At 43.1% G+C, this 24,878-nt stretch overlaps 1 protein-coding gene across 1 annotated transcript in view; it reads right to left on the bottom strand.

The window, feature by feature from the left end:
* Positions 1–24,878, bottom strand: part of CACNA2D2 (calcium voltage-gated channel auxiliary subunit alpha2delta 2) — a 720,324-nt gene that overhangs the window by 98,987 nt on the left and 596,459 nt on the right. Inside the window, exons 9-12 of the mRNA XM_056867097.1 lie at positions 15,404–15,454; positions 14,974–15,073; positions 3,386–3,544; positions 426–533 (exon numbers count right to left, since the gene is read on the bottom strand). Coding sequence (XP_056723075.1) covers positions 426–533; positions 3,386–3,544; positions 14,974–15,073; positions 15,404–15,454 — 418 coding nt within the window. The remainder of the gene's footprint in view (positions 1–425; positions 534–3,385; positions 3,545–14,973; positions 15,074–15,403; positions 15,455–24,878) is intronic.

Raw genomic sequence — 24,878 nt, 5'->3', positions numbered from 1 at the left:
ATTCAGATTCAGCATCCCCTATATTTTCCACCATACTTCATTCGGGGAGTGTGTACAGGAGAGGGGGGCAACTGCAGCATGGCTGGGAATGTAAGGTGGAAGGGGAGCAGATTTGACAGCTGATACTGAAGTTCCTCCTTTTAGAACCGATCCAGACAATGGCTTTGTCTGTTGTTATAATGAAGATCCTGAATCATGAAAGATGTTCTGACATAAGATGGAAAGTTCTTTCTCTATGACACACCACTGTGGTGAGCACAAGAAAGCAGTCATCTAGTTATAGTCAGCTCTCTTTTGCAGGATATTTGGGTATTAGAGTGGTTAAAAAAAACATAAGAATATCACCTTTTCAAATGGGTGATAATCTGGTGACCCTAGAAGGGAAGCAACAAGACAACCGTTATCATTTTGGGATGTAATCTCACCGTCTTGTTGGGCCAGTTATACTTCTCAAACACATCCTGCACTCGGTCTTCTCCTCCATCGGTAAACATCATGATCATCTTATTGCAATTGGCTCTTGTGACATTGGACTGCAAATAAGACAGACATTTGAATGTGTGCAGTACTCAGGGGCAATGTGTTGCACTAAAACAGATGATCAGGGCTGGCATCTGCATACCCTGAAGTGGGGCATCTGCCAGGGCCCAGGGTTTCTGGCAGGGCCACTGCCATTGGCTTCCACCCACACTTATCCTCTGCCACTTGTCTGCATGCCCTTCCATCGCCCACTTGCTTGCACACATTCTACCTCCTGTGCTCCTAGTACCGGTGCTGCCTAACACTGCCAGGGAAGAGCGCGATAGCAATGGTCACAACAGCAGCACTCCCAGCCATACACACATCCCAGTGCCACTGAGGAAAGGACAAGCAGGAGGCTGTGGGAGTGGCCGGGGCAGGCAGGGGAAGGATGCATAGGCAGGTAGGGGGTACGGGAGTAGGGGCAGGAATAGAACCTGCTTGAAGTGGCTTACAAAAAATAATAATTAAACGTTACTAATTAGAATCCAGCATTAGAAACCCAGCTACAGCATAGAAATGTAGACCATAAAAAACACAACACTGGAGGGGGGAGGGCAGCTGCAGCCCCTGTGGCATGCAGAGAGGGCAGCAGAACTGCCTCTCCTGCCCGGAACAGAGGTGCCTATAGGAGAGGCAGTTCTGCTGCCCCCTCTGCATGTCACAGGGGCGGCAGCTGCCCTCCCCCCCTCAGTTACGGCCCTGAAACACAGTCCCCCAAGAAGCTTAAAATAATGGTTCCCAGGCTAAAAATGACACTAAAACTGTGTTAAAAAATCAACCCCCTAATTAAAAGCTTGGCACCTCAAGAGAGCAATGTTTTGGCTTGGTACCTAAAAGAAAGCAAGATAGGTGCCAGGCAAGACTCAAGTATCTGTGTGATAGGTATGCTTTTTCCTATGCAGAAGCGATACCCGTGGATCGTCACAAGTTGAGCAACACTCAGACATCTGGATATGCCAGGGCCAATGAAGGTTTCAGATCTGAACTAATACAATTGTATAATTTATTTTTCTTTTTTTTAAAAACAGTGTATGTGTGCTTAAGAGTGTGCCCCTTTGTTTGTAAGAGACAAAGGTAAGGGCTCACATTTGCACCTGTATATGTATGTTTAAGTGTGTGAGCAGACGAGGGAAAACATTGGCGCTGCAGTTTCTCCCATCCCCATCTTCAGACCAAGAAACTGGCAGTGAGGAATCTGTTTTCTTTAGCTGCTTCTCCAGGGGTGAAGGTGGTGCAGATGAACAGGGAGAAGGAGGGACTGTCTGGGCGGAAATTATGTTGTGGCTATTACCGCTCAGCGATTAATAGGGCTATTCATCTTTATTTTGCCCAACGTCACTGCAGCCTGTCTCATCCAGGCCCTCTGAGATGGGCCCTGCTAACTTTCTAATGAAATGGAAGAGGCAGCTGCTCCCGTTAAAACTTAAGAATCAGCCACTGAAGATTTTCATTTGTCTGGGGAGATGTAAACTGCACCAAAGCCCCAGCATAGCCCTTTTTGCAGGCACATACATCCTAATGATGCTGAGGACATAATAATCACCCCATTGGCCTCTTTGCAAAGACTCTGCCACCGGGTGAAATTTATTTACTTCTTGAGCTGGGAATGAAGGTGCTTTCAGAGTGGCACCTGAGTGGCAGCATTTCAAACTATTGCCGCATCTCTGGAAGGAGATGTTGAGCTCAATTTGCAAAAGGTTTCTGAGTCAGACATGTTGGCACCTGCGGGTGGGAAGACAATTGTGGGCTTCAGTTGTTTTAACATTCTGGGCATAAAGTCTTTTTCTTAGGTACTCATGTCAGAACAGCTGATTGTTCTGGGCTGATGGATGATCAGCTGGAGGGGGTACGGTAGGGTGGGTGAAAACAAAAGGGTCAATTTTTCTGCCTTGTATTGGTGGTTCCAGTGGGCAGCAGCTTCAATAGAAATGGAGCCACCGTTTGGCAGCTACTTGGATTTGAGGTGGGGTCCACCGTAAAACTTGTTTTTTTTTTTGGCAGCGGAAACTGATAGCAAAGACTGAAATTATCAAAGGTGATGAAGACAAAAGCTGCAATCGAGAGACTGAAAGAGCAAATTGGCTCAGGGAGACAAAGCAAAGTGAGAAGACTGTGGCTGACACCACACATTTGTCTGTGTGGAGAAAAACAGATCCTGCTCAGCGAAATAACTCTCGGTGGCTACTTTAGGGTCAAGGAAGATATTGTTTTAAAGAGTCTGATAAAGACCAGTTAAGAAAACTACCATGGGGAGATATTGTGTGGGCTGAAATCCAGGGCCCATAGAACTCACTGGGGAAAAAATCAACGGAACTGTCAGGGAACAGAAGAACTTAGATTCACACTTCACTCCATGTTTGCTAGTACTAATAAGTCAGCGTAATGGAGGTGATGGCATTAGTTTACACAGTGTGCCACCAAAGATGACATGAAACTGCCTTATAAACTGTCAAACTGTTCATCTATCAAGGTCAATATTGTCTACTCTGCTTGGCGGCAGCAGCAATTTGAAGTTTCAGGCAGAGGCCATTTGTATCACACACTGCATTACCTGAAGATGTCAAGGATTAATGGGGCCATCTTCATGCACAGCATGTGCTCTACCGCTGAGCCATGGTTCTTCCCCAGTGACATAATCCGAAGGACTACTTCCCATGATGATTCCTCCTACTTAATGCTCATGGGGAGACATTTGGAAAACGAGCGACTTGTCATGAAACGCACCTCATGTGAAGCTTCTCTGCTGTTTACATATTTCACACCCACATCCAACCACTCCCCCACTTTCTTGCAAGCATCTAGTTTGAATTTCTAGATTTCCTTTTCTGACAGCCCCCTCCTGCCGCTCAAACCCTTTGCTTACATTCTGCAGCTGCTCAAAGGCATACTCAAAGCCCGCCTTGTAATCTGTGGTTCCTTGGGCCACCATTATCTCCACATCTTCTTTGAAGACCTTCTTGTTGCGGATATTTGCCTGGACTAAGTGCTTGAAGCATGATACGGGCTGTGCATTTTGGTTAAACTGGAAAACAAAAGATAGAGTTGCAATATATTAGAAGGGGGAGAGGCAATATAAAAATCACAAAAAACATCAACCACCCCCAGACTTGAGTGTACAGTGAATAATGGATCCAGAAATATTGAGGGTGGGGGTGGCAATATGAAGACAATCGTTATCACTACATCTAATAGCGAACTGCTGTGTGGATGGGGAAAAAAACTCCTGTGTGGATAATAAAGGTCACAAAGTGGGCCACCTACACGCAAGACTGGAGTCTTTACTGACTCAAAGGACTTCCTAGGTCTGCAGAAAATGTGACTCTGTATATTAATCAAAATAAAAAGGAAATCTGCTCAAAATGGCTTAATGAGGACTGAACATGCTCCAGAAGAAATGCAATCTTGAGAGTAGCAAAGTGTCAGTATTAAAGAGGTAAAGAGCAGGAAAAATCACCCCCCTCAAGCCCCTGAGAGCTGAGAAAATTGCGGAAAGGAGATTTTTTTTTTTTTTAATTGTCTCCCCTCCATGATTCCTTGCAGGCTCCCAGTTTCTTACTGTATCAAATAGTACGGTGGCTGACACATTCCATGTGCCAATCATAAAAGCAACAAAATCCGGCAACTCAAAGACAAGGTAGGGACCTTTACATACTTGGGGGCCTCCGGACTATGCAGACAGTGAATTAACCAAAACAAAATTACATCCTTCCCCCACCCCCTTAAAAGACCCAGCCTGATGATGACTCAATAAGCTCCAGCAACATGGAACTTTGAGAGCATCTGAGAGTCCATAAAAGGAGGAAAAACATAGAGCGAGGAGATTAGCTTGCTCCAGCTCTTGAGAGTGTATAAAATCCTGGAGGGTGGAGCATGATTTCCAAATGGTCCCTCCCCCCACCATTCCTCATGAGCCCTCACTTTATCGTGATCCTGTTAGCAAACTTGTCCATCTATGAGGACAGCTGAGTAGGCTAACTGGACAGTCCAAGCTAGACAGGAGATAGTCTCCACTGTTTGGTCCTCTATCCTTGCTCAGTCCACAACAGCTTGTCATGAGCACATATATTCTAGCACATACACAACACCTTTCCAGTGGACAATGTTGCTGCCCTTATTTTAATCAAAAAAAGCCAGTTTGTGAGGTTGGAGAAAAAGATTGGGTAGGTTGGGATGTGTGTGCGTGTGTTGTATCGTTAGAGTGTTGGACTAGAATCTGAAAGACCCAGCTTCGAATCCCCACTGTGCCATAGAAGCACATAGCTGTGAGATACCACCTAACCCCAATGGGGAGAAAAGTGAGGTATACATAGAATCATAGAATTGGAAGGGACCACCAGGGCCATCAAGTCCAACCCCCTGCACAATGCAGGACATTCACAACTACCTCCCCCCTCCACACCCCTAGTGACCAGAAGATGGCCAAGATGCCCTCCCTCTCATCATCTGCCTAAGGTCACAGAATCAGCATTGCTGACAGATGGCCATCTAACCACTTCTTAAAAACCTCCAGGGAAGGAGAGCTTACCACCTCCCGAGGAAGCCTGTTCCACTGAGGAACCGCTCTAACTGTTAGAAAATTCTTCCTAATGTCTAGACGGAAACTCTTTTGATTTAATTTCAACCCGTTGGTTTTGTGATATAAAAATGATATAAACAAACAAATATGGTGGTGAGGAAATGGACTGTGCTCCTCAAAACCCCATACTCTATATGGGAGTGATGGTCTTCCTCAGCCAACTATGAGACATGTGATGCCAGCTCTTTTTTTGTTTTGCCAACCATATTCACACTATGGATCTAAAGTTATTCTCTTACCAAGGGACCCTGGAAACTGTAGTTCTTATTGGAGGTGGGGGGGATGGAGAGCTTAGGATCTCTTACAGGTCTTGTCCCAAGCCATGACAGTTATAGTGGTAAAATAAAATTTGTAGCTTAGTTATGCCCACTATGAGCTATCCAAGAGGAGCATGATAAAGGCTTGTAGTAGCTTCCAAACTGACATGGACATGAGTTGGTGTAAAAGAACAAACTCAAGGCCTGGAGAAGGTGTTCATGGCCCTCCTACTCCCACTCACCACAAATTCCACTTTCATAGTTCATTGTCCCAAATGTACAAGGAAAGAAGGGGAAACAAAACCACATGGATAAAAACTGTGAGGAAGATTGAGGGGAATTGATGGCCAAAGTAAATAAGTTCTTTATATCCCTTCACTGAAGGTCAGGGCCTTCTTATTGACAAGGCCGAATTCTGCTCCCAGGTTTGCAGGGGTATAGACTGCAGAGGAGTTCATTGACTTTAATGGAACGATGTGATCTTTTCCTCAGTGTGCGACTAAGAATGGAATGAATTTGTTGAGAGAGAAAGCTGTGATTACCTGAACACCTCCAGGCACGTTTTCTGCAGGACATTCCAGTGCCTTATCACAAGGTCACAGGCCCAGTTAAGTGAATGCCCTGTGCTGAGCTCCTGTAAGGAGAAGGCTGACTTTTTATTCTGAGAGTCTGGTCAGGCGGGTGAAGCGAGAAATCACTCATTTTTGCTTATGGCTTAGTTTGCTGGAAATATGGAACATTCATTTAGGAGGCAGTGATCCAGCAAAAGTAACGAGGCTAGACTCGTTAATTAGCACAGGCATGTTCCTTGCCAGACAGCAGGCACATCATACAGAGAATGATGGAACTCTACATTTTCTTCCCACTATGCCTTTCTTGAGGCTCAGAGGGTTGCAAAACTTTTATCACTGAGAAAAAGGAATGAAGCCATTTGAGTAAGGGCTTAAATTATATAGGGCATAGCCCTCAAACAGATTGTCAGTGCTAGAGATCGGTTCCCAAACAGTAAATAATAATGAAGACTATACCTTTATGTTTACAAGAACTGCCTTCCCAGACTCTAACTGCTGACAACCACAGCCAACCCTATTAATTTGGGATTAGGCCTGAGAATTTCCAAGGCAAAGGCTAAGTAACCTTGAGCCTTGGCATTCTGTACTGTGGAAGATAACACTGAACAAGTTGCCACAAGAGCCAGCGTCATGGATAAGACCACATTGAACTCTACCTTGGTAGTCTGCACTGAAAAAATTAAGGCAACTCTATAGGCTAGCTCCCAGTCTATTGCTTCTGGGGTCACTCTCTGTGTGGGTAAGACTGCTAATGCCTGGCAAAGACAGAGATGTTTTAACCCTTGGAAACAGCTTCTTGGATGTGCCTGCCAATACCTGTGCAAGATCAAGCCAAACATGCATTCAGTTGGTGATGGTACTAGTTGGTAAAGATGGCCAAAAGGAGCCCCAGATCATAGCACCTATTAGATCAATCTGTCATTCACACATGTAGCTCTACCTTGTACTACATCATATCTTTCCTTTCTGTCCCACTGATGGGAGCTTTAGTGCATTCTGTCAAAATTATTCATTACTTCTTATAATTTGTCAGATATGGAATATAGATTCCACATGTAATACTGGTTACTAATAGATTGTGCTCAGCGAAATACTTCATTAAATGCTTATATTTCTGCATCTAAGTCTGCAGGACCAAGAAACAGTTATTTTGCAATTGCTACTCTCCTGCTACTTTCTGTGTATTGAGAAACTTTCACTTCAAAGTTCCTAAGCTCTGTTCAGAGACAGAGAATGCTTGTAAGTGTACACTGAAAGTGTGTTTGTGAACAGCAGAAGTCTAGGCTGAAGATAAAGGCTGCCCCACAACTCTGAAACAGACTGTCTTGTGCCATCCTGATATACGTGATACGTGATTGAACATCTCCATGCAGTCGGCTCCTTCACTCTTCCCCAAATGGTGTTATGAGAGAAGGGCTAATGGCCCCGAAACAGCAGACACAATTGAGGCCACTGATGAATAGAACACATGAAGCTGCCTTATACTGAATCAGACCCTTGGTCCATCAAAGTCAGTATTGTCTACTCAGACCGGCAGCAGCTCTCCAGGGTCTCAGGCAGAGGTCCTTCACATCACCTACTTGCCTAGTCCCTTTAACTGGAGATGCCGAGGACTGAACCCGGGACCTTCTACATGCCAAGCAGAGGCTCTACCACTGAGCCACAGCCCAATTGCTATTTGTGAATCTCCATCCCCACCATCCTCAGGTGCCATAAGTTCTCTTGCTCTCCAAGTGACACAGCTGAGAGATCTGGATAGTGCAGAATAATTTATTCCTGCCCCTAAAAATAGTTGTTGCCCCTTGAGCCATAGGGAAAGGCAGGCTATAAATATTGTAATAAATACATTAATTAAATAAATCATAAAAGCTCCAGAAGTAGATATGCCTGCTTCTCTTTAGTTGAAGTTCCTGGCCCTTTAGTCCAGCCAGCCTCTTCACTCATGCATGTAGGCCTTGTGTTCCTTTGATCTGTCCCCCAGAGAATCAGGATTTTATTTTGGAATCATTTGAGTAGCTGATGTGATACTGTTTGACAGCTGATGTGCCACTTCCGTGAAGGAGAAGCGTAGGGAAGCCTGAACTTTGAATTGGCATTCTTTTGCAATATTAGCTGGAGATGGAAACGATCCGTGGGAAAGAGAGCAGAAGTACGGTAGCTCATCACGGGTGGAAAAAAATGGGAATGTGAATAGGCAAATAAGGAACCAAATAAGGAGCCGTATCAACAGACGTTGCTTTCTGCTGATCCATCCAGTCAGACTTTCACCTGGCCTACCCAATTCTCTTCTGAAAAACAGGCCATAAAAACATTCTGGCTTCAGAAGGCATGTTGCCTATCAAATGAAGCAACCCACAAAAAAATAAGCATTTATGCTAGGGATGGCCCTAGCTGTTTGGATGTTTTGTGTAGAATAGATGCCATTACCAGTGTTCCCCTTCTCCAAGGTTCTGCAAATGTAGGCTGCAGCGAGACATATGTAATTTGAGCCCATTTTTTCAGATGATCAATCTTCTCTCCAGGAGAAGCCAGTTTGTAGAAGCCAGCGGTGCACAAGGCTGATTGGATGGCATCTGTGATATCACAAACCCAATCTCCCTGGAACAAGTTTTTAACTTTTAAAAAATATGATTTTTTTAAAGTCATGCAACAAATGAACATTTAATTGGATAAACGTAAAGGAGTGCTTTATTGTTTAAAATAAGGCAGACAGCCCACGGACATGGGGGAGGAGCAAAACTGAATACTAATTCATAGTTTAAATTGTTGGTAATACAAAGATTACCACCAGTACAACAGTGGGGGAAAGCTGGTATCACCTTGCTGGAGAAAAGTCATGCTGCTTTTTTAGGTACAGTAGAAATGGTGTTACCCAGCACTCAGTTAACTGGCCAGCCAGCCACCGATGTCTGTTCTCAAGGGAGAGCAGGCAGTGGCGGGATGGGCTCCAAGTGCCAGTTATAGATGCTGCCAGCTTGTGGGCAACCCCCATGACAGAATGCCTTGCTCCTTGCCCCCAGGCACCAGCCAGGTATATTGTGGACAAGGATTTAAAGGGCCAGAACTTGTCTACAGTGTGTTTCAGCCATGGACACCACTAGCACTGCTGCTCAGTAGGTGGTACCCATGGACAGGAACTCACCAGGACCAGCTGCCTGCTCCTTTTCCACTTGCTCTCAGAATGGGGAAGAGGGGGCAGTCAATCCCCACTCACTTAACTGGAATGTTTGGTTAACTAGAAGATCTCAGTTCCACAATTATGCCAATTAAGACAGCTTTTACTTTATATTTGTACTTATTCTCCTCTCCTTTCTTCTCTACACACCATTTCCATTCTCTTCCTCATCATCAACAATACACATCCCTCTCTTAGCCTCTCTCCCTCCTCATTTTCACCATTCTCTTCCAATTTGCCCTGCTTCATCACTTTTCTCTTTCCTTTCTACTTTGTGACCCTTCCACACTATTCCTCTGCCCTGATACAATTCATTATTCTTTTGCATAATTCTGGGCATAAATCTGACATCAAAAATGACAACATTCAAAAAAACAGCGGGAGAACATTTTAATCTTCCAGGACATTCCATTGCTGACCTAGTGGCAGTCCTCAGAGAAGCTTCAAGAGAAGATGACAACGTGAGATTGCTGAACTTGAGTTCATTCAGAAATTCAAAACAATGGACCCTCCAGGACTGAATAGGGACACTGGATTCTTATCTCACTACAGATGCTAATTTTCTGCCCCTAAGTATGCCTCCCCTGCTTTAATCAAGCTTTCTTTGCAACACTTCACCCCGCTTCATACTGGGATATAAGAACTCATGGATCTCTATTCCTACTTGTACCTGACAAATGGAGCTTTGACACTTGAAAGCTCATACCCCCCAAAATCTTGTTAGTCTCTAAGGTGCTACTGGACTCTTCAGAGTAGAGGGAACAAGATTGGAGTGATGCGGTCCCTACAACCCACACCAGTCAACATTCTGGTCAGAGCATTCAGTACCAACTGAAGCTTCTGGGCTGTCTTCAAGGGCATTACCAGGTAGACCTCACTGCAGCAATCTAATCTAGATGTTACCAGGGCATGCACCACAGTGGCAAGATTTTTTCTGCCCAGGAAGGGCCACAGCTGGCTCACCAGCCAAAACCAGTAAAAGGCACTCCTGGCCACTCCTCATCCAGCAGTAGGCCCAGGTCCAGCTGCACCCCCAAACTATGAATCTGCTGCTTTATGGGGAGTGCAACCCTTTCCATTCCAAAACCGCCTCCAGGCACTTGATCACAGTTTTCACAGTAACTCTGGGATCTGCTGGAAGCATGAGATAGAGCTGAATGTCATCTGAATTTTGGTGGCAACTCAGTCCAAATCTCTGGATGACCTCTCCCAGTGGCTTCATGTAGATGTTAAAAAGCATGGGGGACAAGATGGAACTTTGCAGGACCCCATAGGCCAGAGTCCAAGGGGCTGACCAGCACCACACTCTGAAACCTACCCTCAAGGTAAGACTGAAAGCATCACAAAATGGTGCCTCCCAGTTCCAACTCCACAGAGGCACACTAGAAGTATACCATGATTGATGGTATTAAAAGCTGCTGAGAGGTACAAAAGAATTAACAGGGTCACACTGCTCCTGCCCATCTCCCAGCATAGGTCATCCACCAGGGTGACCAAAGCCATTTCAGTCCTGTAACTAGGCTGGAAACCAGATTGGGATGGACATAAACAATCCGCTACACTCAGGAATCCCTGAGGTTGCCCAGCAGCCGGTCATTCAAGAATTTTACCTTGCTCAAGATTGGTACATTTGAGACGAGACAGTTCTTATTAAACTCTCTTGGGCCCAGACTAGATTTCTTTAGGAGTGGATGCACCACTGCCCTCTTCAAGGCAGGGGTGATTACTCCTCTCTCAAGGAGACATTAACGGTTTCCCAGATCCTATCCACCGGCCCCTGCCAATGGATTTAAGCAGCCAGGAAGGGCAAGGAAGGCTCACACCTCCAAGGATCCTGTCCACATTCTCAGACCATACAAGCTGAAAAGGTATCCAATATAACTGGACAATTGGGTACCCTGGGACAATCTGATCCTGTCACTGCTAATGAGGAGTCCAAGTTGGAACACATGCAAGATAATTTATCTGCAAAGTGTTGAGCAAAATGGTTGCAGCAGGCTGCAGAGCAGTCTACCTCCTCTTGTAGGCCCTAGCCCAATTGCCCCCTGGAAGAGGTACACTGGTCTACACCGTGCAACTACAATGGTGGTGGAGAAATATTGTTTCTTTGCTGCCATCACCACCATGGAGTAGGCTTTAAAATGAGCTCTAGCCCAATGCCTTGTCAGATTCATCACAAGCCTCCCTCCATTGTTGCTCTAGCCCATCTCCTTTGTCTTTTCCTCATTTGCAGCCCATCAGTGAACCAAGGGGTTGCTGGGCTCTTAGCCCCAAGAAAGGGTGCATAGGAGTAATTCTGTCAGTGGCCCAGGTCATTTCCTCATTCCAGAGGTTGACCAGGGCATTGACAAGAGTGCCAACCATGCCGACAGAAAAATCCCCTAATGACTTCTGAAAACCAGTCAGATCCATCAGGCTGCAGGGGTATATAATTTTAATCACTCCCATCCCTGTGGGGTCTTGGCAAGTCTAAACATCTGCAGGTAGTGATCTGACCATGACAAAGGGGGGCATCTTCAATCCCCCAGGTCCAGATCACCTTCTTTCTGCCCACAGGGGAACACCAGACCATGAGTGTGTCCTGCACAATGTATAGGGCCTGTTATTTCCTGAGACTGGCCCATGGTTGTCATGGAGACTATGAAATCCTGGGCTATTCCCAACAAGGTAGCCTCAGCATGGATACTAAAGTCTCCCAAAACAACCAAAATTATTGTAGGCCTATCAGTGAACATTACTGCAGATCCATCAAGAAGCGTGGCCTCCGTTACTAGCTAACCTGATGTGACTGTCTGCCTTACTGCCAAAGCCTTCCTTTCTCTTTCCTCACCATCATCTCCTCAGCTCTCACTACAATGAACATCCCTCACAAACAGAATAGTCCGTCAAAGCTGGCATGGGGGAAATGGCAGTGAAAGGATGTAATTTATTTCTTGCAGGTGTGTTTTGTCATTTGCAATCGATCAAAGGCAGAGAACAGTCTGGAGTGCAGGAAAAGGAAAGGTGACAGAAATGGTAAATTGGGCTGCAGGAATTGCACGAGGCAGAGGCCACTACCTCTGCCAGGCATCTCCCTCTTTTTCCCCATTATACAAAGAAATAAATAAGGCAAAATAAAGATCACACTTATTTTCACAGGGCTGATGTGGCATTTTGGTTTGAGATGCTTTCAGAACTCATTTTCTAGAGAAGCGGTTATTTAACTCCTGGAGGCTGTTAAGTGTTAAGAGCAGGCACTGGAGCTCCACATAAAATCCAGAGATCAGCGTTGTTGATTACGCAGTTCACCTCTCAGTGAAACATGTCCCTCGCTCCTGAGTTGTCATTCTGTCCTCCCCCCCCCTCCCCAGCACCATTACACCATTTGATGAACCACACAGACTGTATGGAAGAGAACCTCAGCAAATGTCACATGCACTGAATGCATTTCCAAAATGGTACTTGCTATCCACCATGAGGGAGATAGAACTAAAAGAGCAACCTGTTTAGGGAGACAACAGGCTCTCAACAATTTGGGATCTTTGTCTGTTTGTTATATTATGCCAAAGTACATGATTATTATCAGGCTGTACACTATACATCAGTCCTCGATGTCTTTCTGTGTGGGCAAGTCGCTTCAACGAAATGTTTGCAAGTGATGCAGGAATTACAGGATCAGAGGGGTTTGTGGTATGTGTTATTGCAGAAAAGACAAATACAGTCAAATATGGTTCATTTGATACATTTAATTGAATTGACTGTCTTAGTAGAATAGGGTGGCAAGTATTCCTTAGGCTAAAGGAACTTAAAAGCTTGCTAAATTACTGTGTAAATGAAGCTAGGTTCTCTGTGAACAACCAGAATGAGATCTGGAATAGAATGTACACCTTAACAGTTCCCTAAGTCTATGTTAAAAGTGAAAAGCAATGACCAACGGTCAAAATAGGTTTGATAATCAAATCAAGACATCACTGGAAGATGTCACTGAGCCATCAAGGAAAAAACTAGCTATGACCTTGTGGTCATCTGGATCCTGAAAGTTAACCAGTCTGCCTAGCATCCATCACTAATACATTTTTCTCGAACATGAGGTATGGATAAAATATTAGGAAAACTCCTCTTTGCCAAGATTTTGGGGCTCCATATTATTACAAATACTTATGCAGCAGAAATTGTTAATGTTGAGATCAGGGTTTCCTCCATTTCTGGATGAGCAAAAAGAGGTTTACAAAGAGAAGTAAATAAATAGAAATAAAGAAATGAAAATGAAAAAAAAAACTGTTCAAAAAATAAACCTGTGTGCTGAAAAACATTTTAGTTGCTTTTTTAAAATGGAATGTGTGTGTGTAAAGTGCCATCAAGTCGCAGCCAACTTATGGCGACCCTTTTTGGGGTTTTCATGGCACGAGACTAACAGAGGTGGTTTGCCAGTGCCTTCCTCTGCACAGCAACTCTGGTATTCCTTGGTGGTCTCCCATCCAAATACTAACCAGGACTGACGAGATCAGGCTAGCCTGGGCCATCCAAGTCAGGGCAAAAATGGAATACACATACAAAAACAGTGGAAACATGCTCAAAGTGCTCTGAAATGATAATACTTTCAGCAGACGAAGGGTTAATTTTGGGTGAGTCTTTTGTTTTATATTGCAAAAGAGTTTCTCTGCAGCATAAAAACACAACAACAACACACACCCCTCAATCTACTGGGTACTGGAAAGTTTTTGTACGTGTTTACCCCACAGGGAGTTTGTTTTAAAAGGTTGTTGTTTTTCTGTTGTACAAGAGCACTGTTAGCTGCTGAATTTCTCTGAAAAGGCAAGGAGACGTTGCTTCTTTAATTTAAAAAATCTAAGCTAAAAAAACCCAAACTTTCTCTAGCAGGGAATCATTATCGATGTCCCAAAATTCCCCTTTCTTTTGGAACCACGGAGTAATAACGGTATGCAACTGAGGAAATCTGCTCTTCCCTAGAAAATGCCAAGCATGTGAACACCAGAAGATCCCTCCAAATGAGAAGAGGAGAAGGGACACGCTGAGATATCATCTTTGCCCTCCTCTTACTCCGTAACAAATGTCCTGACAGTTGAAAACCATATTTGGAACAATGGTGTACTGCACCAATGTCAAAGCACATCACCTTTTGATTATCCTGCAGCACCCCACAATGACACCGGACACATGCGTCTCTACTGCCACACTTGGCTCTTTTGCAGTGAAGACACAGTCTGCAATTAGAGGCACTTAAAACTATGGGACACAGAAATTACCGTGTAACAATGCCTTATAGACTTGTACACACAGTTCTCAGCTCAGTTACACAGTTATTTAGTATCTAAGTGATCCGCAGTCACTTAGCACTGAGGAGCATTGAGGTTAGCTGCCTATATGGACTATCTGCATAACATCATAGTGTGACGGTTGGCAATGAAGAAAGGTTACAGCATAATTAGTGTCACTCAATTCACCTCTTTCCTAAATAACAATATACATTGTTCAATGCAATATATAACTAAGACAGAATGAATATAGTAATGCAATCGGGGCCAAAGCCTACTCTTACAACTAAAACTATAATCAAGAGAAGATGCCTAGAATTCTGTTCCCCCCGCTTTAATTCCAAAGTCTGTACCTGGAAAAACAGAACCAGGTTTGGAATACATTGCAGAAATCTACATATGTTCTTATTTTAACCCCCCCCCCCCGCACAATGAATTTTGTGTTCCCATTTTGTTTTCAGGGATTGGGATAAGTAAGGAAGACTAAGACAAGAGTAACAACAGAAGGAAGAGGTATGTAGGAGAAGAGGGATGTTTATGCCACAGAGCACCTCCTCTCCTTCCACCTCTGCAGTCTATCTCTTGCGCTCCCTCTGTCCACAGACTGGGCACTTACTGAGGCCACATTAACGTAGTCATCATCAGAGAGCGTGTCCAGCATGTCGTACACGGATGTCTTCATCAGTTTCAGCGTCAGGCCACTAACACTGCCACTCCTGCCGAGGAAGAAAAGATACAGCTGATGTTGCCAGGCCACTTAACTACAAGTTCTGAGGGAGACATCAAGTCCATTATATCTCTTTCCTTTTGGGGGAACTTTCCTTTGTTGTGGTGGTGAGTACCATATTCAGTGACATACGTACAAATCAGTTCCCCTCATGCCTTTGAAATGTTGTAACTTTTCTACTGGGAGACAAAACTACATGATAAATATTGGCCTTTGGACTGAACAGGCAAATATGTCACTAAGAGTAGCTGGCTACAGAAAAACAGTAAGAACAGAGGGGAATAAGGTATGCCACATGCTTCTTGCCAGGGGCACTTACACATCCACAATGATCACCATGTCCTTCGGAGATGAAGCCCCTTGAATGTACCTGCATGAAGCAAAGAAATGGATAAAGTGAGCAGCAGGTACCTAACAGCCTTACTGATTCCACAGGGCATAAAGGCATTGCTACATCTCAGGGAAGTAAAAAATAATTTAGTTTATTATACATTCGTAAATGGCGCATGCCATGATTTTCTTCCTCAGTCATCAAAATGCCTTGGGATGCTCGACTGAAAGAAGAAGTCGTTCTAGAACATTCCAGAAAAGGAAAGGCTTAAGTGCCCTTTCTCAGTACAATTCAACAACAGGCTTCTTCAGTAGAATCTGTTAGTCTTTTTTTTTAAATAGTTTTTAAATTATTTTTTAGGGAATACAGAAGGGAAAAGAGGGAAAGGGGGAAGTTTAGCGTCCGTTTACAATAAACAATGTTATTTCAAAATATTGTCGAAGGCTTTCACGGTCAGAGTTCATCGGTTCTTGTAGGCTATCCGGGCTGTGTGACCGTGGTCTTGGTAGTTTCTTTCCTGACGTTTCGCCAGCAGCTGTGGCAGGCATCTTCAGAGGAGTAACACTGAAGGACAGTGTCTCTCAGTGTCAAGTGTGTAGGAAGAGTAATATATAGTCAGAAGGAGGTTGGGTTTGAGCTGAGTCATTGTCCTGCAAAGTATTAAAGGTAATGTGCTAATCATTGTCCTGTAAGTATCAAGATAATGTGCTAATGAGGGTGTGGTATGTTAATGCGGAACCATTGTATCCTGAAGTGATCTGTTAACATGTGGAATCCAAAGCTAATCCACATGGCTATTGTGGACTGTAGTCTTTGTTAGTCTGGAGGTTTTCAGGACAGGAAGCCAAGCCTTATTCATTCTTAAACTCTCTTCTTTTCTGTTAAAGTTGCTGATGTTTATGAATTTCAATGGCTTCTGAATTTCATGCGGATTAGCTTACTTACAGGACAATGATTAGCACATTACCTTTAATACTTTGCAGGACAATGACTGAGCTCAAACCCAACCCCCTTCTGACTATATATTACTCTTCCTACACACTTGACACTGAGAGGCACTGTCCTTCAGTGTTACTCCTCTGAAGATGCCCGTCACAGCTGCTGGCGAAACGTCAGGAAAGAAAATACCAAGACCACGGTCACACAGCCCGGATAGCCTACAAGAACCAATGTTATTTCAATCAATAATAAACATACTAAATACAGAGGTTTGCTGCTGCTAATTCAATATATTGGTTTCTAATCTATTTTTGTTTGATGAAAAGATAATCAAATATATATTTAAAAAGATGATGTAATTGAAAATAAACTATGATATATTTCTCTAAATGTTATCATTATTAAGGTAAACCAAATATGTTTATAGATATAGGAAACATCTACTCATATAGAAGAGAAGAGAGATTAACTGGAATCAAGCATTTGAGGCATATACATATACCATGGTAACCATTTTTCATTAAATTGTTCAACACTTTGCATGTCATCTAAATTCATCAGATAAGTCATTTTAGCCACGTTTGCATATTCCAACATCTTTTCTTTCCATTCGTCTACTTCTGGTAAAGTCGTTTGTTTCCATCTCCTTGCAAGAACAACTCTCGCTGCAGTTGTGGCATATTTGAGCAGGTCTTTGTACTTTGCTGATAGGTCTGATGTACTATGCTCAATAAGAAAAGTTTTGGATCCAAGCTAAGTTTTATGTTGAGCATTGCCTGTATCTCACCTTGAATCTTTTCCCAATATATTTGTAGTTTCGGGCATGTCCACCAAACATGAAAAAAAGAGCCATCGGTTTCTTGACATTTCCAACATGCCCCTTCTTTCGTTTGTTGTATATGGGAAATAATGTTGGGGGTGATGTACCATCTATAATACATCTTGTACCAGTTTTCTTTTACTTCTTGACTTGCTGTATATTTTAGTTCTTGGGTACATTGTTTTTCCCATGTTTCCATAGTTATCATTTCACCAAAATTCTGCATCCATTTTATCATGTTGACTTTGAATCTGTTAGTCTTTCAGGGTCCTTCTACAAGGGTACAAAATCAGTTCTCTTGTTGAAGGAATGCTGCAAGACTAACAGATTCTCCTGGAGGGGCCTGTTGGTGAAATGCATAGAGAATTTTAACTGAGTCGTAAAATGCCAACTTGGAAGGCATTAAGAGGGGAGTGGACATGTTCATGGAGGAGAGGGCTATTCATGGCTACTAGTAAAAATGGATACTAGTCAAGATGCATGCCTATTATATTTGGTGCTTTGCAACCCAGGCAGGATAATGCTGCTGTAGTTGTCTTGTTGGTGGGCTTCCTAGAGGCACCTGGTTGGCCATTATGCAAACTGACTGCTGGACTTGATGGACCTTGGTCTGATCCATAATGGCCTTTCTTATGTTCTTATTTGTACTTTACTTGCACCACTGGCTTTGGCCTTATTTTTTTAATCTCATAATGACTTTCATTTTCTCCTTTCCCAGTGCACCATGCTCCTGATTCGAATTAGGCCTACACATGCCTGGGAGGCGCAGAACTCCAGAACACATCTTTATAACATGTTAAAGCCATCAAATTTTATTGTTTTATTATCTATTAAGTATTTTTTTAAAAACCCTTTTGTTATTACAGAGCCTATTTTAAATAAACATGATTCATAGAGATAAAATACAATTTAGTCCTAGGCAAAACTTATTTGGCATTTTTGTCCCGTTTTTGAAAAAGTATTTTTCATTATCAATTAATTAATAACTTTTGACAAGAATTATGTATTTCACTTTCTTTGATAACTGTAATAAGACAGATAACAAATATTGCTCTGAAATGCACATTTCAGTAATATCTATATCAATCCCAAGTAAAATCATTGCATGTATTTGCTACCTTTTGACTGTCAAATTACAGGATAAAAACTTTACCTATAAAATGTTATTGTGAAATCAAACTTGTATATTAAAAAAGCATCCATAAATCTATGAAATTATAGGTCTTATAACACCATAACAAAATATCCAGACTGTAGATATGGCAAAATTACTGTTTTAATTACTCTGTACAAAGAAAGGAAATACAGAGAAAGGAAATACAGAGAAAGGAAATACAAGATTTTCTGCCTAAATTTCAGTATAGCTTTATTTAATTCTTTATTGTAATTAGTAAATAGCAATAGGTTGGACCCAAATATGTGATGATGTTTATAATGTATTGAATGCAGGGGAATTGATCATGAACTCCTAGTGTTTGGAGGTTGTGTTAGTACTCAGCCTTGGTATATATCACATGTTGCAGCTCATCATTTTAGGCTGCAGACAGAGGAATCATATGGATGTTCCTGCATATAAAATTCCCTGCACTTAGAAAGCTAGCATGTCAGTGTAAAAGCTAGACTTGAACCATTCCTGTTGGCATACTAATTTTCTGTGTTTTCTCAGCCTCTGCAGATAGTGCCCAGAGGAGTCACAGAAATGTTGGAAGTGTGTGTGGATACGGGTGGTCTTAACCAATGGGAAACAGGGGTAGCTGTCCCAGACCCCAATGCTGGGGGGTGCCCAATATCCCATGACCCTACCCCCCAACTAGGATTGCCAAGTGCCCGGTGATGGCGGGTAAAATCCCGCCGATCCACCAGGCTGCCCGCCCCATCATGGATTTTTGCCCAGGGCCCAGAATCCCTAATACCATCCCTCTGGGCGAAGGAAAATAAATTTTACTTAAAGTACGCTAGTGTGTGATCAAGTGCCTCCATATACTGAGCATAAAGCACAGGGGTAAAATATGTGGAGAACGAGGGATCCGAAGCATTCTTATGTTAATACTTTCAATTGACACCTTGAAGGGCCATAGCTTTATCACTGTAATTTGAAAATTTGGACTAGTACTAAACATATTTTCAGAATAGAATCAATATGTGGTCTATTAGAGCCTAGCGTCCTGCAATACTGATAGAAGTGGATATTGGTTTTTTTTTTAATAGTTATGTACACAGATATAGAACGTATCTCAAATAATCCATAGTGGCCCATTGCTCAAATAAAGCAAGCATGGGAGAAAAAGCCAGAGGGCACTGCCAGATTGCTTCGAAAGACAACCATGGGATGCAGAAAGACTCTGCGAACTGATAGTGACCTGCCGCTCAACATCGTGTCAGCTTAATGAGTTCTAAATGCTAAACTCTTCCATCATCACAATGCTTTTTTTTTTTTTTACAAAAAGGAGCGATGATTATGCTGACACAGTCGTATATATTAAGATTCTATTAACCCCCCCTGATGGTTTCAAAGGCCAAACCTGATTAGGTTATTTTTAGCTATTTGGCGGGGGGGGGCACATCTCCCTCTGTAAACAATGACAAGAGCTTTTTTAAAAAAATCACCTCTCTTATTTTTCAAACAGCAAGCATAACAACTAGGTCTTTCTCATTTGAGTTATGTCACATGAAAGAATGAAGGTGAGCATATAAGGTCCCTCCTGGAACATATATTACGGAGAAAAGCAGAAGGAACAGGATACACTGTTCTTATCATGCCATGCTGGTTATCAATCTATCTACCTATCTATCCACCTACATACAAATGTAAGAAGCTAGATATTCTCGAACACTCTAAGAAGCTAGATATTCGGCTTAGATTTATAAGCTCGGTGTGTTGAATTTAATGGAGAAATAGTAACAGCAGAATTGCTGGTGGGGGAACAATTTGGAAACAGCACCCCACCCCTGCCAAATCTCACTTTCCAAGGTCGCCTGTGGTCTCAAGATCTTGAGCAATTCGACCCTCTCCCATTTTCCTTAGCTGCTCTCGACATCCTGTCTGTCCTGGAGCATTTTCAGATCTCCACAAGCTTGTTTTTAATATTTTTTCTCTTTTTTTAAATTTATATAATCACTTTTCCCTACATACCCTGGGGAGTCCCTTGAGTATTTCAAGGCTCCTGTCTTGTTTGATGGTGGGTTTTATTTTGGAATACATTACAGAAATCTGCATTTGAGGATTGTAATACTTGTTGACTAAAATCCACACCTACAACATAGTGAAGGGGATTTGTACACCCAAGAAGGGCTTATGTACAGTTGGCTATTAAAAGTGAATGCCCTTCTTGTGTGAGGGTGACTTCAGAATTGCAGTTGACCTGGGAGCCCCAAGCACTCATGGGATTCTGGAATACGGGCAACGCCTTCAGAAGCAAGTGCAAACATTTCCAGTACTTACAAGTATGGATGTATATTTGTGAGTGAGATCCATGCACTGTGGACATTTGACGACAAATGCAAGGAAAAATATGTGATAACTGCTTATTACCAAATGGGTTTATTTATCTGTTTATTTAAATATTTATATCCCATCTTTCCTTGTGGCTCAAGTCATGCCACCTAGAGTCCAAGGAGATAAGGCAGGATAGAAAAGAAATGAAAGAAAATAAATGATTGAAAATAAATTATTGAATCTGAGGCTGGAAACTACCCTAACTCCCTATAGGGCAGTGATGGCAAACCTTTTAGAGACTGAGTGCCCAAACTGCAACCCAAAACCCACTAATTTATCGCAAAGTGCCAACAGCTGGGCGGCGGGCAGTCCAGGGAAGGGGGGGGGCTTTGAAGATGGGTAGCCTCCGTGGGGGTGGGGGGAGTCCCCATTGGGAAGCTTCCCCCGTCACGGAGGCCAGGTCTACCCATTGGTTTCTATAGAAACCAATGGGTAGACTTGGCCTCCATGGGTCTCAGTCGGGAGGCCAGGTCTACTGTCATGCAAACCAATGGGTAGAACTGGCCTCCGGATGGAGATGAGTTCCCCCCCCCCACGGAGGCCAGGTCTACCCATTGGTTTGCATGGCAGTAGACCTGGCCTCCTGACTGAGACCCCCCCCCCCAAGGAGACCAGGCCTACCCATTGGTTTCTATGCGCATAGAAACCAATGAGTAGACCCGGCCTGCATGGGGGGGGGAAGAAAAAGGCAGCCTGACTGTGCCCGGGAGAGGGGGGGCGGCAGGGAATGTGAGCCTGGCCCCCCGGTATGCTTTTCAACTACCGGGGAAAAGCATTGTGCAGGGGGTTGGACTAGATAAACCTGGTGGTCCCTTCCAATTCTATGATTCTATGATTTCTGCATCAGCATCATCCTTTCATTTATACCCCAGGCTTCATCAAAGGAGCGTAGGGAAATGATCATGGGGTCCTCCTGTTATATTTAAAATACTTATCTGATGTAGGGTAGATTAGAGTTGCCAACCTCCAAATGGCACCTGGAGATCTCCCAGAATTACAACTGTTCTTCAGAGTACAGAGATCAGTTCCCCTGCAGAAAATGGCTGCTTTGGAGGGTTGACTCTATGGCATATACCCTGCTGAGGTCCAAACCCTAACCTCCATAGGCTCCACCCAAAAATCTCCAGATGTTTCCCAACCCAGAGCCGGTAGCTTGAGAGACAGTAACTGGCCCAAAGCCACACCCCCTCCTTCTCTTCTTTATTTGTATGCTGTTGCCCCAAAGTGGCACATCGCATGGTTCACCAGGCCCACTGGAATTTTGTTCCCTAATCTTCTGGCAGTCCAGCCTAAGGATTCCATAATAGTGAATGGACTGTGAAGATTACCAGGAACCAGTTAAAAGGAGAATCACTTTTACTAGGGCATTGATATGGAGCTTTTCCTGCTCTCTGCTAACAGTGTGGCTTGATTTTCTCTGCAGAAGACAGAGATGGGACCATCACTCTGCTGAGCCTCATTTAAAGGGCTGCTCCAATTTCCACACACGTTATAGCCTGTCTGATATGTTTTCTATTGCTGAATCCTGCAACAGCTTAACCACCTCCTCCGGGGTAAGGGGAGAATTTGTGCAAATTCAGTGGAGTGGGGTGACAATCAGGAATGCTGGCTCTAGGGGACACATTTTTCCTTTTGACGCTCACAAATAAGTGACAGCCCAAGAATGGATTTTTAGCTTTTTCACACTCTCTGGTTTGCTTTTACACTCAGCTCATCCCTCTTTTTACGGCTTCCTCATTTTTATGTGACAGAAGACACCCTCTGGAAAGTTGCTCATGGACCGAGAAGCATACAGTGGTTCTGCCTGCCTGCCAAGGCAAGTTACCCCCCCCTCCCATTAGAGCACTCCCCATTAGAGAGCAAAAATGCTTTAAGTGATTTTTAAAATTCTGTTATAGGTGCACATACACAGCACACATAGATGCAGTCCCCACAGAAACATGTGTACCTAGAAAAACAAAAAACAGTCTCATCTTCTTAGTCACAGTAAGGCACATATCACACTTAGGGTTGCCAGGTCCCTCTTCGCCACCAGTGGGAGGTTTTTGGGGCAGAGCCTGAGGAGGGTGGGGTTTGGGGAGGGGAAGGACTTCAATGCCACAGAGTCCAGTGGTCAAAGTGGCAATTTTTTCCACCGGCTGGAGATCAGTTGTAATAGCAGGAGATCTCCAGCTAATACCTGGAGGTTGAGCAATCAAAATAAACACCTCTGCACTAATACCAACAGGTAAGGAAGGAAGTGCAGGAAAATCTGGCAATAACAACTGACAATACTAGAACTGTGACAAAGTGTATTAAGTGCACCCATAAACAATGAAAAGGACTAACAATACTATATACAAAACTATTTCAATAGTCCAAAAGGTACACTTGTTCATAAATACTATTTCTATAGTCCATAAGGTACAAAAGTACTGTGGAATAAGGGCAAAAGAGATTTCTTCATGTAGAAGTTGACGTGGAGTCGTCGTTCCTTGGAACATATGTTCCTTTAGTAAGGCTTGTAGCCGAGCAGTACTAGCGAATGGCCAGTACTACAAGCCTTACTAATGGAACATATGTTCCAAAGAACGATGACTCCACGTAGCGGGATTGCCAACATTGAAAAAGCTTTTGCGAAATAGGACCCTTACCGGAAACCTATTTACTTACCTTGGCATTCTTGGACTTTTTCTACCACAGAGTCATTTTGCCACTCACCCTACACCACGGGAGTGTGCACTTGTATTTCCTTGTTGTATTATTGGCTCCAGTTCATGTATATGTTTCTGTGCTCATATATACAGCTATTCACTGTTTAAGCAAATTTAGACCTTTGCCAGTGTCCACTGTTTCTCTACCAGTACCTGGAGGTTGGCAACCCTATTGCAGCCTGTGACTTTATGCCTGCACAATCATCACCAGCTTGGGACATCCTTGGTGGTTCTTGACCTGTTTGAAGTCTGTACTTTAAAAAAAAATTTTTTTTAATGTTTATTTCATTTTGTGAACTACTTTGACTCGTGCATGTGAGAAAAGCAGGATGCAAACATTCCCAATAAACAATGGACTTATTTGCAAATATGTTTTGCTAAGCATAATTTGTTTCAATAATAGAATCTGGGTTTTCTGGTTCCAAAATTTTCAGTCCCGACATTCCCGTGAACCTGTTAACTGCCTTCCAACTGTTACACACTGGACTGGAGTTGTTGATAATAACCATAAAGGCATCATTTTATGACTTTACTAAACCAAGAATATAAGGTACAACATACAAATATATGATAGGAGGACTATTTTCAGCTGATTTTTCATTTAGATCTATGGAGTCATAAAAGCAGGCCAAGATTCACCTGGTCCTTACAATTTACCCAGTAATAAACTAAAGAATGATATTCAAATCCTCCTAGCATGGTTCTCAAATAGGTGGCAGTAGAGAAAGTATTTGGAGGGGCAAAGTAGATTGTTAGAAGAGCAAACACTGTCATTCATGCATACAGGGCTGGGTGCAAAGAAAAAGGAGTAATTTTTCAGGGAAGGTCATCCACCTTTGCGCCCCTCTGCAGTTCTACCTATAACCATGTGTTATTACTCCCTAGGAAGTACTGAGATTTAATCTGAACACTGATCAACTACTTATCAAATACGAATGCCAAAGTGAGACAAGGAAAGCTCCACTTAGCTCTGTTAAAAATTCATTATGATGTTAAATTATAAGTAAGGCACCAGACATCACTGGCTGATGTTTCCTCCTGTGTCTACACAGAGCCTGATCCCTCATTCAAAGAGGCTAGAGGGAGATTTAAATGACGCTGGCTGGCTCAAACAGGATCAGTCCCAGCATGAATTAATTAGTGCTTAATTACTGTCAATTACTCAGCATTACTGGGAATTGCTTGTAAATGGACAGCCTTTGATTGCTAGCCCAATTACTAATGTTATCTAATTGGGAGTGATTATATTTTCTTTGGGGTATGATGCTGAGCTTTGTGTCTCATGTGCAACAAGAAAACACATGGCTTTCTCTTCTGGCATACTAGTATGATTTGCAGCTGTAAACAGAACTTCCACCCATGCCTCTGTTACCTTCTAGGACCAGGATGCACAGCTGCCGACCTAGTGGGAGAGTTAGTAAAATCACAGGACTGATTCCAGTGGAACTCCCATGTGAGGCTTTTACTCTAGCCAAAACTGAAATGATGCCCCCTTCCCCATCACTCCATAGACAT

This window comes from Euleptes europaea, chromosome 1 (assembly GCF_029931775.1).
Source record: "Euleptes europaea isolate rEulEur1 chromosome 1, rEulEur1.hap1, whole genome shotgun sequence".
Taxonomy (NCBI): Eukaryota; Metazoa; Chordata; class Lepidosauria; order Squamata; family Sphaerodactylidae; genus Euleptes; species Euleptes europaea.
Note: the sequence above shows the minus strand (reverse complement) of the source record. Positions and strands in the feature narration are given on the sequence as shown.